The 15,090-nt window shown below is 50.1% G+C and overlaps 1 protein-coding gene across 2 annotated transcripts in view; it reads left to right on the top strand.

The window, feature by feature from the left end:
- Letm1 (leucine zipper and EF-hand containing transmembrane protein 1) overlaps window positions 1-14,151 on the top strand; it is a 52,163-nt gene extending 38,012 nt beyond the window's left edge. For both annotated transcript variants that reach the window (XM_015481876.2, XM_048784041.1), the window contains 8 exons: window positions 657-776; window positions 2,506-2,637; window positions 3,120-3,263; window positions 3,795-3,929; window positions 9,495-9,629; window positions 11,346-11,533; window positions 12,334-12,472; window positions 13,482-14,151. In XM_015481876.2, the coding sequence (XP_015337362.1) occupies window positions 657-776; window positions 2,506-2,637; window positions 3,120-3,263; window positions 3,795-3,929; window positions 9,495-9,629; window positions 11,346-11,533; window positions 12,334-12,472; window positions 13,482-13,631 (1,143 nt within the window). In that variant the 3' untranslated portion in view covers window positions 13,632-14,151. The remainder of the gene's footprint in view (window positions 1-656; window positions 777-2,505; window positions 2,638-3,119; window positions 3,264-3,794; window positions 3,930-9,494; window positions 9,630-11,345; window positions 11,534-12,333; window positions 12,473-13,481) is intronic.
- Window positions 14,152-15,090: the final 939 nt, after the last annotated feature.

Below are 15,090 nucleotides of genomic sequence, written 5' to 3'. Positions count from 1 at the left end.
GGTCATTGTTCTTTGTTAGAGCTACATGTGTATCTACAATGATCACAGAAAGTATGATTCTTACAATGGAGATAAAGTTGCTACCTAGGATGTTTATGAGGCAAACGCTGAGAAGGGGCTAGGGCTACCTGACGCAGACCAGGTGGGCCCTGAGAGCTGGCCTTGTGCCTTCTGTCTTCCCACCTGTTGCTTCCTATACATCTCTGTGACTTGTGCAGCCTCAGGGTATGAAGCCACAGGTATCTTCAGGGTGTTGGGGTCTCTCCTCCCTCCATCCTGTGAACACTGAGAATGCCTTTGCAGATCGCGGGCTCTGTGAATCAGGCCAGGGCAGGACAGGTTCTGCTGGCAAGACGTGGGCCCTGCCACACGGAAGAGGTGCCCGCGTGTTGAGAGTGCCTACTCCCTGCGTGGGCCCAGGTCGAGGTGGATCTCTCTGTGTCTCTCGGTTAATCTTGGCCATTCTGTGTTCCCTGGGCCCTGGCCATCCTTCTAGTCACTTCAGACCCAGAACCAGGCTCTGGTGTGATGCTCTTTCTTTTGCTTGGCAAAAGCTCTTAGAAAAATGGCCTCTGACTTGACAGTTCTTTTCTAGTCGTGTTAACAGCAGCACCACAAACCTTGTACAATGGTGACTGGCTGGTGTTCTCTTACAGCTGATTGCTGAGGAAGGGGTGGACAGCCTGAACGTCAAGGAACTGCAGGCAGCGTGTCGGGCGCGAGGCATGCGGGCCCTTGGCGTCACAGAAGACCGTTTGCGGGGCCAGTTGAAGCAGGTGCGTGGCCTGGGGCCCAAGTTCCAGGAGGAGCTCGCTTTTCACCCAGACCAGAATAGGCCTGTTGTGGGAAGCTTCAAGAGTGAAAAACTACTGAGGCTGGGGTGTGGCTCAGTGGGGGAGTGCTTGCCTGGCATGTTCAAGGCCCTCTAAGACTCGCTTGGGCCTTTGCCATCCTCTGGGCTGTCAAGCAGGCCTGGTGAGGTGGCACTGTAACCCAAGGGGGTGCCTGGGCCAGTCCGGGACTGCTTACTGGCCTTCTAGTCCTGCTGTCGTGCAGTATGAGTGTCCTCAATTTTGGTGGCCTGTTGAGTGTGGCTTTGATTGTTTCAGCTTGCTCCTGTCACCTGAAGGCCAGTGAGCACAGGTGGCCTCCTTGGACAGCTCTGGGGCATGTTCACACTTCGTGATGGCTCAGCTGAGCCTGGGAAGTTCTGGGAAACATGCTCTCTAATCTGGCTCTGATGCCCTTGGCTGGGCAACTCTGAACAGGTGTCTGGTACACAGTGGGCTCCTACATTTGGATTTCAGTGCACTCTGCCTCCTGCAGCAGCTCAAGGGGCCCTCCAGCAGAAATCCCAATGTCAGGTCTTTGGTGCTCAGTGCCATTGGATCAAGTGACTGTACAGGGGGTAGGGGACATTTGTCCTTTGCTTCTGAAGGCCTAGGATGCAAGGCTCAGACCCAATCTCCCTCCAGCTCTGTTCCACGATGACAGCTTCTTGGCTGTCATCCCCCTGCTGGTTTTCAGGCATTCCTTCTTCAATGTAGATGAAGAGGCATGCACACCTACCTCCCCTCTTGACGTAAATGGCATTTCCTAGGCAGTACCTTCTCACCAGATGCATGGCTCCCCAGCAGAACTCCTGTCTGGTAGTGGGCCCACCCTGCATGTGCTGGCCATTTCTGGCGGTCTTCAGCCTTCTGCAGCACAGCTGCCTGGAGCCATTCGGGTGGGGTGCTGTGTGTGTATTCCCTGCCCAGGCTCCTCAGTGTGGTCCATGAGGCTATAGCATGTTTTGGGGTCAGGGCTCTCCCTTGCCTCTGTTCGGTTGTTTCATCCTGTTCTTAGCATTTTGTCTTATCTTTCTCTGTGTGTTCAGTTTGTGTCCAAATGTCAGTCACTGAAGTAGCCCGACACAGTGCCCAGCCTGTGGCAGGCCTACACACACATGAGTGGGGTCAGTCTCTGCTCCTGCATGAGTGGGGAGGTTCTCAGTAATTCCATCTTTGCTGCTCTGCTATTTCTAAATACAGAGAGTGCTGACTGTTCTTTTTTTAAAAAAAAAAAAAAAAAAAAAAACATCAAATTGTGTACTTTATTTTTATGTGGTGCTGAGAACGAACCCAGTTCCTCGCACCTGCCAAGCAAGCACTATACATACCACTGAGCCACAACCCCAGCCTGTTGACTGTTCTTAAGTCCTGGTGATTGAGCTGCAGAGCTGTTGATGGCCCTGGGGCTTGTGCCTTCAGTTTACCAGGGTGGTCAAGTTCCAAGGTAGCACAACAAATGACCTTTTGAAACATGGAATGTCATCTTTGGAGCATTTGTTACAGTGACTTAATGAATCCATCTACTCAAGCCCTGTTTTGCTTGTTGCTGCCAAACCATAGCAGCAGAGTAAAGCTTGGGGACTGAAGGATCTGGGCCCTTCACAAGAGAACAGGATAGGGCCAGGGGTCAGGTGGGATGGAGGCTACACCAACAAGCCTGTTCTGATCCCAGTGGCTGGACCTGCACCTGCACCACGAGATCCCCACGTCACTGCTCATCCTGTCCCGAGCCATGTACCTCCCAGACACTCTCTCGCCTGCTGACCAGCTCAAATCCACACTGCAAACCCTCCCGGAAATTGTGGTATGTGCTCTTGGGAGACCCTGTTTGTCAGTTCACTTGCGGGGCGGGCACTCATCTTCTAAGCCACGGAAGCCTTCCATGCAGGAACCTGCAGGTCCACCTGTTCTCGCCTCATCGCTTGTCTGCCTGCCCCCACCCCCACCCACCACACCTGGCTTGGGATAAGCCAGTCTTGGGCACACTGAGTAGTCCTGATCTTGCCACAGTTGGCTGGAGGCAACAGTTTTGAAAGGCTTCCTTGAGTCTTGGTAATGGTGCCTGTGTCCATATTTTTTCTGAATATGGAGTGGTCCTCTGAAAGGTGCAGGAGGTAATACTTGGTAGCCTTGTACATTCCCAGCACTGGTGGCAATGTTTCAGTATGCCTTCCATCACTTCTGTGGAGTTCAGATGATGACGTTGCTGGGAGATACAGAGAGGCCTGGGACAGTGTGCACTCTGCAGCCCTGGGACTCACTCACAAGTGCCCTTCTTCTCTGAAGGCAAAGGAAGCCCAGATGAAGGTGGCAGAGGTGGAGGGTGAGCAGGTGGACAACAAAGCAAAACTGGAGGCCACGCTGCAGGAAGAGGCCGCCATCCAGCAGGAGCACCGGGAGAAGGAACTGCAGAGGGCCGCAGAGGCAGCAGTAAGCACTGGCCAGGACCCACCACTGGGGGCTGTGGCTGTCCTGGTCCAGCTTCCCTGGAAACCCCTTCATGTCCTTGCTTGTCTTCTGAAGTAGTCAGGGAACTGCAGGGAGGCCCACTCAGCACCGGCAGAGGGTCATTGTGGAACCCACCTTCTCAGGGTGCTGGCCTTGGGCAGAGACCAAATTTGTTTTCCCTGGACTCAGAGGCTGCAGGAAGATGCACTGTGACAAGGGCTTGGGATGTTCTGGGTTGTTCATCACCCACCCACAGGCAGCCTCCTGCTCTACAAGTGTTGAGCACCATGGAAAGGTAGTGAGGAAAGACCAATACAGAACAAGGCACTCTGACCACCCTGTTGAGGGGCCTCAGGTGCCTTGCTCAGACTTCAGCAGGTAGTCTGCTGCTGGTTAATGGCTCTTGGTCTCCACTGTGACCTAATGGACTCATTCCGAGTTTGGCCTCTGTTAGTAGCATATGCATGCAAGAGTGCTGGTGTGACAGCAAGGTTCTTCCTGTGATTCTTCTAGAAGGACATTGAGCTGGAAGGAGTGGAAGCTGCCACCCCTGGGAGGCCAGTGGTTGAGCCAAAGCCAGAGGTGCCTGATGTGATCCTGCCTGCAGAGGCCCTGAAGGATATTGCTCCAGTGCTAGAGGGTGTGAAGGTAAGAGGCATGCTCCATCCAGGAGGGGAGGAGGCCAGAGGGTAAGGATAAGGCCTTAGGTGTGTCAGCCTGCCTGGCAGCAGGAAGGGGAATGAAGGCTGACCCCTCAAGGCAGGACTTTCTCCACAGGCCAACATGGTGTCATCTCCTGGGTGACCTGGGTGGGGGGCTCCTTGGGAACCAGCTGCCAACTGGGGACACAGACATCCCCGGGGACCCATGCCAGGTGGCCTGGGATGCCATCCATTGTTTTCTGTTCTGAGCTCCTGGAGGACCCCATGTATAGAAAGAAGCAGATTCTAGGATGTGTTTCCTGGGCATTTGGCTGCTGGTGGGGGGTTTGTGTCTAGGGAGGTCTTAGCGTGAGGCTCCGAAGAAGCCTTAAGCACATGTGTCTGGAGAGAATGGGGTGGCAGATCTGAGTTTGGGGCTGAGAGGGAAGTACCCAGGAGGTGGAGTTGGCTGTCCCCTTGACAAAGACAAAGGTGAGGCCTGAGTGCTGCCTCTGGTGGACAGGGGCCTTGGAGGACCAGGGAGGACAGCCCCATACTCAGGCCTATGAGGTAGGATAGGTCTAGTTTTGTGTTCCTGTGAGAAGAAGTGTCTAAAGAAGAGAAAGTATCTGAAACTGACTTGTGTTTGGGGGGCTTTTGCAGTGATGAGCCTTGAGCCCCAGTCACTGAATTGAGAAGGGTTGCATGGGGCAGGGCTGACCAGAGCCTTGTAGGGGCTCCTTGTGGCACTAACCTGACTTGGGATAATCCAGGAGGAGGTGAAACTCTAGGGCTAAAGGCCTAGGGAAAGCAGGTGTCTCCTGCTGACCCAGGAAACTCTGAAATTAACATGTGGCACCATCAAGGGAGAGTTCACAGCAGGAGTAGACATTCTAGGGAATCAGGGCTCAAGTGTGACCCCACGAAGGTGGGCCTCAGGCATTCCTGCAGAAGGTGTTAAGGTGAGATATAACTGTTTCATTTTTAAGGGATGTAGGACTGGGCTAGGCCTAGCAAAACAGGCAGGGCCTGGCCAATCAGCAAATAGGGCAAGACAAGGCTGGCCTCATAGAACACATGAATCCTGTTTTCAACGGGTTAAAGACTAGGCTAGGGGCTGGGTTTGTGGCTCAGCAGTAGAGTGCTCGCCTAGCACGGGCAGGACCTGGGTTCAATTCTCAGTACAGAATACAAATAAAGCTGCTCTGAACGCTCAGGTTCAGGCTCCTGTGGGAAAATGCCTAGGAATGGAAAGGCTGGTAATTGGTGTGGTGTAGGTTTGTCTTTTTAGGAAACTATCAAAGTAGTTTCCAANATTAAAAAAAAAAAAAAAAAAAAGACTAGGCTATAAGGAAGTTTAGAAATCTCAGGAGATGCCTCACATGCACAAGGTCCTGGGTTCAATCCCCAGCACCACCAAAAAAAAAGAAAGAAAGAAAGAAATCTCAGGAGAACTAACAGAACTAACATATGAAGAATCATCAAGAATGTCTTAGAAACCCAGACTTTTGGACTGGTATAGCAGTGGTACAGCATTTGCCTAGCACATGTGAGGCACCAGGTTCAATCCTCAGCACTACATACAAATACATACATAAAATAAAGGTATTATGTCCATCTACAACTAAAAAAAAACCTTTTTTTTTTTTTTTTTTTTTTAATTTTAAAAAATTTTGAAGAGTGCCCAGCCCCCATGGACTGGTACAGCCTATGGTTGCCAAGTGCCATTGTTGATGAGATTGATGGCCTGAGCAGCCCCAAGACCAGGGAGGACATGAGCCTATAGTTGAAACTCTTTCCCCAAAGGACCCCCTCAGGCCCGCATGGCTTCACAGGGGTCACTAGTGCATCAAAATCAGGCAGGCACAGTGGCACACATCTGTAATCCCAGTGGCTTGGGAACCTGGGTCAGGAAGATCATGAGTTCAAAGCCGTCCTTAGCAAAAGTGAGGCACTAAGCAACTCAATGAGACCCTGTCTCTAAATAAAATACAAAATAGGGCTGAGGATGTAGCTCAGTGGTCCAGTGCCCCTGAGTTCAATTTTCAGTACCCAAAAAAGAAACAGATGGTCCCAGTGCTGAGGAACTTTTGACAGAATAGGGAATATTCCCCAAGTCATGTCATGAAGCATCACCTTGTATCAAACCAGAATCATGTAAGAAAAATTATAGGCTGCTGTCTTTTATGAACATAGATGCAGAAATTCTTAGCAAAATATAATTCTTAACAAAGTGTTTAACAAATCAAATGCAATTATTCTACAGAGGGGATTGTGGCCACATGGAATCTGCCCAGGGAATACAGATTGGCTTAATGTTTTAATAAGATAAGTAGTCTTTAATCATATTATGATTCTGTCAGGCCACTTCAAGAATGCTCGTCAGCATGCAGTGTGATCAATAGATGCCGAGTAGGAGGAGAGGGATGCCACTGCACATCTGCCACCAGCAACTCCCCAGCACTGGGACATTGCCAGGACTGCTGCCCTTCACGCTCCTCCTCAGTATTGTAGCCAGGGCATTAGGGAAGGAAAGCACATTATAACCAGATAGTTGGGGCCAGGCATGGTGGCCAGATCGGTGATCCCAGCTACTTGAGCCTGAGACAGGAGGGTTGCAAGTTCAAAGCCATCCTGGGCCACATAGTGAGACCCTATCTCAAAATAAAATAGAAACGGCTGGGACAGAACTAGGGAGATGCGACACTAGACTCAGTGTTGCTGAGATGCAGATCCTCCTTCAGCTGTTTTGGAAATTCCTCCAGACCATCAAAACACAGCAGACGGCTAGGGCTCATTGGTAGAACGCTTGCCTAGCATGTGTGAGGCACTGGGTTTGAGTCTTCAGCACTGTATATAAATAAAATAAAGGTCTATTGACAACTAAAAAAATATTTAAAAAAAAAACAAGCAGAACCTTCTATTGAAGTTGACAAACTTTTCTAAATTTATGGAGAGAGTCAAAGGATCTAAAATACCTAAGACATCCTTGTGAAATAGCAAAAGTAAGAGGAACATCTATCTACTAGATCCCAGTGTTACAGAGCTGGGGCCTTCTGAGAAACAGAATCCCCAGTTTTCACGATCAAGTCAGAAAGATTTCAGACAAGTCACTCAGATGAGCAGGAGTTACTCTGAGTTTATTGAAGGGATAAGAAGAGGGAAAAGAGACACTCTGAAGGGAGAGAGTGAGTGTCTCAGAGAGGAGAGAGGTAGCATACCTCTCATACACTCCAGTTTTATTGGGATCCCAGGGATGTTGCCAAAGAGTCCCACTTTTGACTGATAGCAGGATGACATCAGACTCTCAAGTACCCACTGTCATGGCACCTCTAGGTTACCTTGGCCCAAGCTGACTGGTTCTAATTGGATTCTTTTTTATTTGTATTCTGTACTGAGAATTGAACCCAGTGCCTCACACATGCTTGGCAAGTGCTCTACCACTGAGCCACTACTCGACCCTAATTGGATTTTTTTTTTTTTTTGGTAGTTGTAGATAAACAGAATGCCTTTATTGTTTTATTTGTTTATTTTGTGTAGTGCTATTGAACCCATTATCTCACATGTGCTAGGCAAGCACTCTACCACTGAGGTACAGCCCCAGCCCTTTAACTGGATTCTTAACCATACATTCTTTTTTTTTTTTTTAACGTTTATTTTTTAGTTATAGGTGAACACAATACCTTTATTTTTATGTGGTGCTGAGGATCGAACCCAGTGCCTCAGGCATGCTAGGCTAGCACTCTACCTCTGAGCTACAACCCCAGCCCTTAACCATACATTCTTATAGATTTTGTGGTTAGGAGAAACTACTCTTATCTCCCAGTTTCAAGTTTTGGTCACAAAATCTTCCCCTTTGGGAAAACTTGGGTTCCTCTTATCAACATTATTTTGGGCCTGCATTTCTCTTGCAGTTAACATGTAGTTTGCTGAGAAATGTGACATAGCTTGTTCATTTCAGCCAGGCAGGGCTGCAGGTAAATTGCTTCATAGAAAAGAGAGTACGTGGGAGGTCAGCACAGTGGGCTGACTTGTATTAACCTTGTATTCCCACTCACATATAATTGTCCCCTTAACCTTAACCTTGTATTCCCACTCATCTATAATTATCCCCTAACACCAAGACTTACTAAAGCCTCAGTTATCAAGAGGTGTGGTGGGGCCAGCCCGTGGCTCAGTGGGAGCACACCTGCTAGCATGCATGAAGCCTCAGGTTCCCTCCCCAGCACCACCACACATGAAAAGGTGTGATGTTGCGGGGAAAGAGATAGGCCCAATGGAAAAGAAGTAAGCACCTAGACAGACAGGGTCAGTAGGTTTTCTACAAAGGTGCCAAGATGGTGTAGTAGGGAAAGGGAAATCTTTCAGCAAATTGTGCTGGAACAGTAGATAGCCATATGCAAAAAATTGACCCTTGACCCTTATATAACTGACACAGTGTATAAAAATTAGAAAGGATTATAAAAACTCCACGAAGGAAACATGGGAGAATATTTTAGTGATATTAGATTTACCAGTAGATAAAGTACAACAAAAAAATATGATAAAGGTGAGAAAAAAAATCAATATATTTATCTATCAATATTGGAGACTTTTGCTTCAAGAAATACTTAAGAAAGTGAAAAGATCAGCCATGGACAGTGTGAGATATTTGTAAAACATTAACCTGACAAGGACTTGTTTCTAGAATATATAAAAAACAAATAATTTTATTTCAGAAGTGGGCAAAAGATTTGAAGACACTTGACCAAAGAAGACATGCAGCTAGCCAGTTAAGCACCTGAAGTGCTTCATTCACCACCAGTGAAAGGAGAAGCACGTTGAGATGCCACCACACCCCTATTAGCACAACCAGAGTTGGAGTCAGACTGGTTGGGGATGGAGCTCAGTGGTAGACAATTTGCCCAGAAAGCAGAGGCCCTGGGTTCCATCTCCAGCACTGTGGGGGAAGACAAAACTGGCCTGTCCCAATCCTGTGTTGGTGAGGATGTGGAGGAGTTGTACCACTTTGGAAACTACTTTGATAGTTTCCTAAAAAGACAAACCTACACCACACCAATTACCAGCCTTTCCATTCCTAGGCATTTTCCCACAGGAGCCTGAACCTGAGCGTTCAGAGCAGCTTTATTTGTAATCACTAAGCGTAGGGAACAAAGCACATGTCTCTCAGTAGGTCAGTACACTAACAAGCTTTGGTCTAGCTGCTCGGGTTAAAAGCACACTGACACCACATGATGACTCACAACGAGTCAGAGAGGAGGATGTGCTGGCGACTGCTCTTATATAAAACCCTGGAGATATAGGCTGACTTATTGGGCATGAGGAGGATTACAGTCCTGGGGAGGCCAGCCAGTATTAGGCTGACCAGCATGTTCACTGTCCAGTGGTGTGTGCTTCATAGGTACACGTATGGGTCACGCTGAATGTGCCTGATGACACGCTCAGGCCAGTGTAGCCCCACCTGGGCTCCATCTCAGTTGAGACTACCCCAGGTACTGGCCCATAAGGTGCAAACTCCCCACAGAGGAGCCACTGTGTCCCTTCACTTAAACCTGTTTTGCTTTTTTCCTAGGAAGAGGAAATAACTCAGGAAGAAATTGATGTCCTCAGTGACGCTTGCTCCAAGCTGCAGGAGCAGAAGTCCTCTCTGACCAAGGAAAAGGAGGAGCTGGAGCTGCTGAAGGAGGACGTCCAGGACTACAATGAGGTGGACAGCTAGACACAGCCACCATGGCAGGTCCTCATCGTACAAGGCCCTGGCTTCTGGATCCATCATTCCTTACAACCACACCCAGCTCCGCCTCTTAGCCCTGACTCTGATGGCCACGTGTGAATTGGAGGACAGGAAGGAACTCTGATAGTGAGACTCCTCACACCNAGCTGCTCCCTGGTGACATCAGGGGTGGGTAGTGTTTGCTGCTAAGGCTGAGACTGAAATAATAGCTTTATCAGCCAAAAGATTTAATGATGTCTGTCAAAGATGTGATAAGGGAAATTTCAAAGGGAATCTGGAGAGAAACCCAAACTAAAAATCAGTTTTATTCCAGAGCTTTTCCACGGCTGCTGTAGGGGCCACTGTCTGCGTGAATGTAGCCTTGCCAAGTCTGAACATGAAGGTGTCACATGGCCACTTGGCCCCTCGACAGGCAGAACCGTAATTTCATTCACAACTCCCCGCAAAGAGAGTGGAGCCCAGGGTGCTCTACCACTGAGCCACATCCCCAGACCTGTTTTTATTTTGTATTTTTGAGACAGACACTCTGGCCTTGTGTTGCTGGGATCACAGGTGTGCACCCGGCACCCAGTTGACGGTTTTCTTTTCTTAGATGGTGGTTCTTTTTCCCTCTTCCTTTTATGGTGCTAGGGATCAAACTCAAGGCTACCAAGTGCTCTACCACCGAGCAACATCCTTCATCAACTAGTGATTGGTTTATAGATATTACTTTCTAATCTGATGTAAAAGAATTATTTTCACAGCTTCATTGGGAAAGTTAACAAGTTTGGAGATTAGTAAAAACCAATTTGCCATTTGGGAGCATCGTCCCTCTGGGGGGCTTCTCCATGGGAACCATGCATCTGTCACTGGGTGAGATGGTGTCTTGTTCCCACTCCTCTTCGCTCCTGTCCCTCCTTGGGGGGCACTGAATTAGAATTTCAGGGGGAAACACTTAAGTTTCCTCAATGCTTCATTTCTTTATTCTTCAGCAAATATGAAGGAAGATGAGTTTCAAAAAATAAGAACCAGCCAGATGCGGTGGCACACTCCTGTAATCCCAGCGGCTCAGGAGGCTGAGGCAGGAGGATTGCAAGTGCAAAATCCCAGCCTCATCAAAAATGAGGCGCTAACCAACTTACTCAGTGAGACCCTGTCTCTAAATTTAAAAAATATAACATCGAGGTAGGGATGTGGCTCAGTGATTGAGTGCCCCTGAGTTCAATCCCTGGTTTTTAAAAAAAAAAAAAAAAAAAAATTATTTGATTGGTAGGAAGGAATAAGATTTTGCAACTTTCTGTTGTTGGAATGAATGCATTTTTGGAGGAGTTGGTATTTATTTTTTCAGTGCTAGGGATCAAATTCGTTGTCTCACAGTTGCTAGGCAGGTGCTCTACCATGGACCTACACCCCTAGCCCAAATGAATGGGTTTAATAACTTTTTCAAGTTAAATTTAATATAAGATCCCCACTTTTGTATTTATTTTGTACTGATTTTAACCCAGGGGTATTTTACCACTGAGCTACTTTCCAGCCCTTTTAATGTTTTGAGATAAGACCTCACTAAGTTGCTGGGCCTGCCCTGGAACTTATAACCCTCCTCCCTCAGCCTACTGAGTCGCCTGGACCACACAGGCGTCACCATCGTGCCCAGCTCCCGCCCCCACCGGCCTTAAAGATAGACTTTATAACTGCAAATAATTTTTTTAGGACTTGCAAGAGATTAAGAAGGAGCTTTCTAAGACCGGTGAAGAAAAATTAGTGGAAGAATCTAAAGCCAGCAAGAGACTAACAAAGCGCGTGCAGCAGATGATTGGGCAGATCGATGGCCTGATTGCACAGCTGGAGATGGGTCAGCAGGCCGGCAAGCTGGGCCCTGCCCAGGGCTCAGCTGTGGGGTAAGTGGGCATGAACAGAAGAGGCTTCTGGGCCCAGGGAGGCCAAGCCTGCAGCTGACAGGCACTTTGCCATGATCTGTGCTCTGTCCTTTCTGACTCCAGAGTGTACATCTTGGCTCTGCCTGATATCACCTGGGAGCTGGGGTCCACTCTGGGGGCATCTTTGCTCATAGTTTTTTCTTTCACACCTGAGTTTTTACATTCTGATGCTGTTTCACCTGGGTAGCTTACTCCTGGACCTGTTTGTTACCTCCCTGCTAAAGTCCCCCTACTGCCCTCCCCAGCATTACCCTTCATAGTCCAGCCTCAGCCCCATTTGGTTCCTGTTTGCCCAAACAGTCAAGCTCTCTCCTGCCTCCTCCCTCTCCCTGACCCCCACACTCAAGGGATGCCATCATGGGGCTGTCTGCCTTGTACCACAGTGTATTCCAGATTCCCGCAGCCGCAGCTGTGCTTGTGTGTGTGTCTTGCTACCATCTAGACCACAGACCCTGCAATGCAGCAGGCTGGTAGCTGGGACACATCCCCGAACCCAGAGGCTCATCAACCTTTTGTCCTTGTGGCAGACAGGGGCCCAAGGACCCAGTGGTCCTTTTCCAGGCATGCACTCCAGGGTCATGCACCCCAAGGAAAGGGTGGGGCTCTTGGCAGGGTGTGAGGAGTCTCACTATCAGAGGTCCTTCCTGTCCGCCAATTCACACGTGGCCATCAGAGTCAGGGCTAAGAGTCGGAGCTGGGTGTGGCTGTGAGGTTCCAAGGGCCGGGCAAGATGGTGGCCACATGCAGGCTGTGCTTCCCAGGGAGAATGTTATCAGCGTCACTGAGCTTATCAGCGCCATGAAGCAAATCAAGCACATTCCAGAAAGCAAGCTGGTGAGCTTGGCCTCAGCACTGGATGAAAACAAGGATGGCAAGGTCAACATCGATGACCTAGTCAAGGTGGGTCTCAGTGGGACTGAATCGGGGAGGTTGGCTGGCTGCTCTTCTGCTCCAACGTCCACAAGTCCAGGGAGGGGCTGCTTTTGGGGGCTGTCAGGAGGTGGGGTCCCTCAGGCCTTGGCATAGGAAGTGAGTTGCCAGAGGTAGAAAGTGCTGATGAAACAGCAAGATGGACCCTCCTGAAGGCCCTGAGGTCGCCTGTCATGACCGTGACTTGGCTGGCTCTGACAGGTAGCAGCGTCCAGGTCCAGGAGAGGGTATTGAGAAGGCCCCTTTAGAGCAGGCCACCTGCCGTGCCTGTGGGACCCTGGGCCTGGCTGGGCTTTGGTGCATGGGGCAGCCAGGAGCTAATCCTAGAGAAGGACACCAGCCACATTCCAGGCTGGCAGTGTCTGCCTTTCTTGCTCCAGCCACAGTGTGGAGCTTGCACCTGTGGCAAACAGGGTAGTGGGGCTGAGTACACCCGTCTGGGGTTGCCTGAGGCCTGAGAGGTGACAACAGGTGGGCCCCAGGTCAGCCCTGGAGACCTGGATGGGAAGTCTGGGTTCTCATCTGAGGGGTGAGACTTAATCATTTCTGCTTCTGAAAAAACACTGCCTTCATGGTCCTGGTGCACCTGGCAAGGTAGTGATTTTTCAAACATAACCATAGACATTGCCGAGTTTCTTTTACTTCCATTTAAAAGCAAGGCACTGTCAGACTTACATGCTAAGCACCGTCCCTCCTTCCCTCCTCAGTCTTCAGAGCAGAGGGGCATGTGCCCCAACCTAGCACCCTGTGTCCTGGGGAAGCCCCATGCAGGGCAGGCCCCCAGCAGTATGGTGGGGCCTCGCTGGCCAGGGCAGGGCTTGATGCCAGCAGCCTTGCTCTGCTCTCTGGCTCCCCGGGGAACCCTGGTGCATGCTGTGCAGCAAGTAGGTTCCAAACCAGAAGATGGCCTAGAGCAGGGGTGCTCCCACCCGTGCTGTGCAAGAGCAGGCAGCCCCTCTGAGCCCTCTCGTGTGCACAGGTTATCGAGCTGGTGGATAAAGAAGATGTCCACATCTCCACTAGCCAGGTGGCTGAGATTGTGGCCGTGCTGGAGAAGGAGGAGAAGGTGGAAGAGAAGGAGAAGGCCAAGGGCAAGGCTGAGAAGGAGGCTGCAGAGGTGAAGAACTAAGGGAGGTGCCCAGCTCACGCACAGCCCCGTGGGCGTCCCCTTCCTCCCGCACCGCTGCGGTGGGATGATGTGAGCGTGAGTGCTTTGAGGTGATCTTAGTGGCAGATCTAATATTTTGTCTGGAATAAATCAGAAACTTCTGTAATCAAGTAATTTTTAATTTTCATCATTCCATGAAGATTAAGTCAGTCTGCAGTCTGGGAGCCTCCAGGGAGTTGTGTCTGGACTCACCTAGTGTAGTACTCAGTGGCCCCACACAGGCCACCGACAGTCGCAGCAGGGGTGCCTCCCTGCATGTGCCTGTGCCATCTCAGGGCCTGACCTGTGCTCTCTGTTCCCTGAGAGTGAGGACCACGTGGACTCCCAACGCCCAAGTGGAACTGGGCAGGTGCACCTCATGTTTTCAGAGGTGCTGGGCAAGAATCAGACACGAGCACAGCCCTCCTCAGCTCTGAAGATCTTTCAGCTGGTCTGTGAACTTTGATTCCTAAAAATCTGTGTAAATAGATCGTCTGTTCCCGCATTTTCAAAGTCATCTTTGTGTGACTCTTCTCGACAGAAGCGTCTGTGACTTCAGTGGCCTCTGGAAGTAGCACCTCTCCTGACAGTAGTGTCCATGTCTTGAGTGGATCCTGGGGTGTGTTTCCTGAGCTCGCTCTTGATTCACCTTCGGTCTTCCCCGTCCTTAACTGACTAGTACAGGATCTCTGCACTTGAGAGTCTGACTCAGGAGTAACATCCAGAATGAACTGCGGGGAGACACACCAGTGCAGCCCTTGAGAAGGAATCATTTGCTAGGTGATTGCCACACTGTTGGGGTCCAAGGGTTAGGCCTTCACCACAGCCTGGCTGGAGCAGGTTCTCTGGGAGCACATGTGGGGCCCTTGATGGCTTCCCTTGTGGAACAAACCCTGCCCACTGGAGGACGTGGCTGGAGGGGCCATCGCCCACAGCTGGCCTCCTGGGCCAGGGCACCCAGATGGTCTCTGCCCTTCAGCCTTTACATGGCCCCACCAAGTCCTATGAAGGTGGTCATGTGAGTGAGCAGTGGCATCTTGAGGGGCTTGCAGTGTGCCCCCCATGTACTTAGGGGCGGGGTGGTGTCTCCAGGGCTCTGGTGGCCAGCAGCCTCTTCACACTTGGTGGCCCTGTCGGGGACAGTTCCATGTGGGCAGGCCAGAGCTGGGTGTCCTGTGGCCTCTCCACCTTCCTGCTCCCCCAACAGCTGCACTTGTCCTTTGAGGCTGTGTGTTGCCAGCAAGAGTGTCATTCTGGAGGGCTCCAGACATAGGACCCATGAAGCCAAGCTAGCCAGGGAGGGGGTTGCAGCACTCGGAGATGTCAGTTTCTCAGTTACTTGGCTTTTTCCTTGGCCTTTAAAGAAGAAACTTGACAGAATAGGAATCCAATTGTACAGTCTCACCTGGAGACACAGTCAGAAGCCATGGGGCTCTGAAGG

The sequence above is a fragment of the Marmota marmota genome, unplaced genomic scaffold, assembly GCF_001458135.2.
Source record: "Marmota marmota marmota unplaced genomic scaffold, marMar, whole genome shotgun sequence".
Lineage (NCBI taxonomy): Eukaryota > Metazoa > Chordata > Mammalia > Rodentia > Sciuridae > Marmota > Marmota marmota.
The sequence above is the reverse complement of the archived record's forward strand: the minus strand, read 5'-3'. Positions and strand labels throughout refer to the sequence as shown.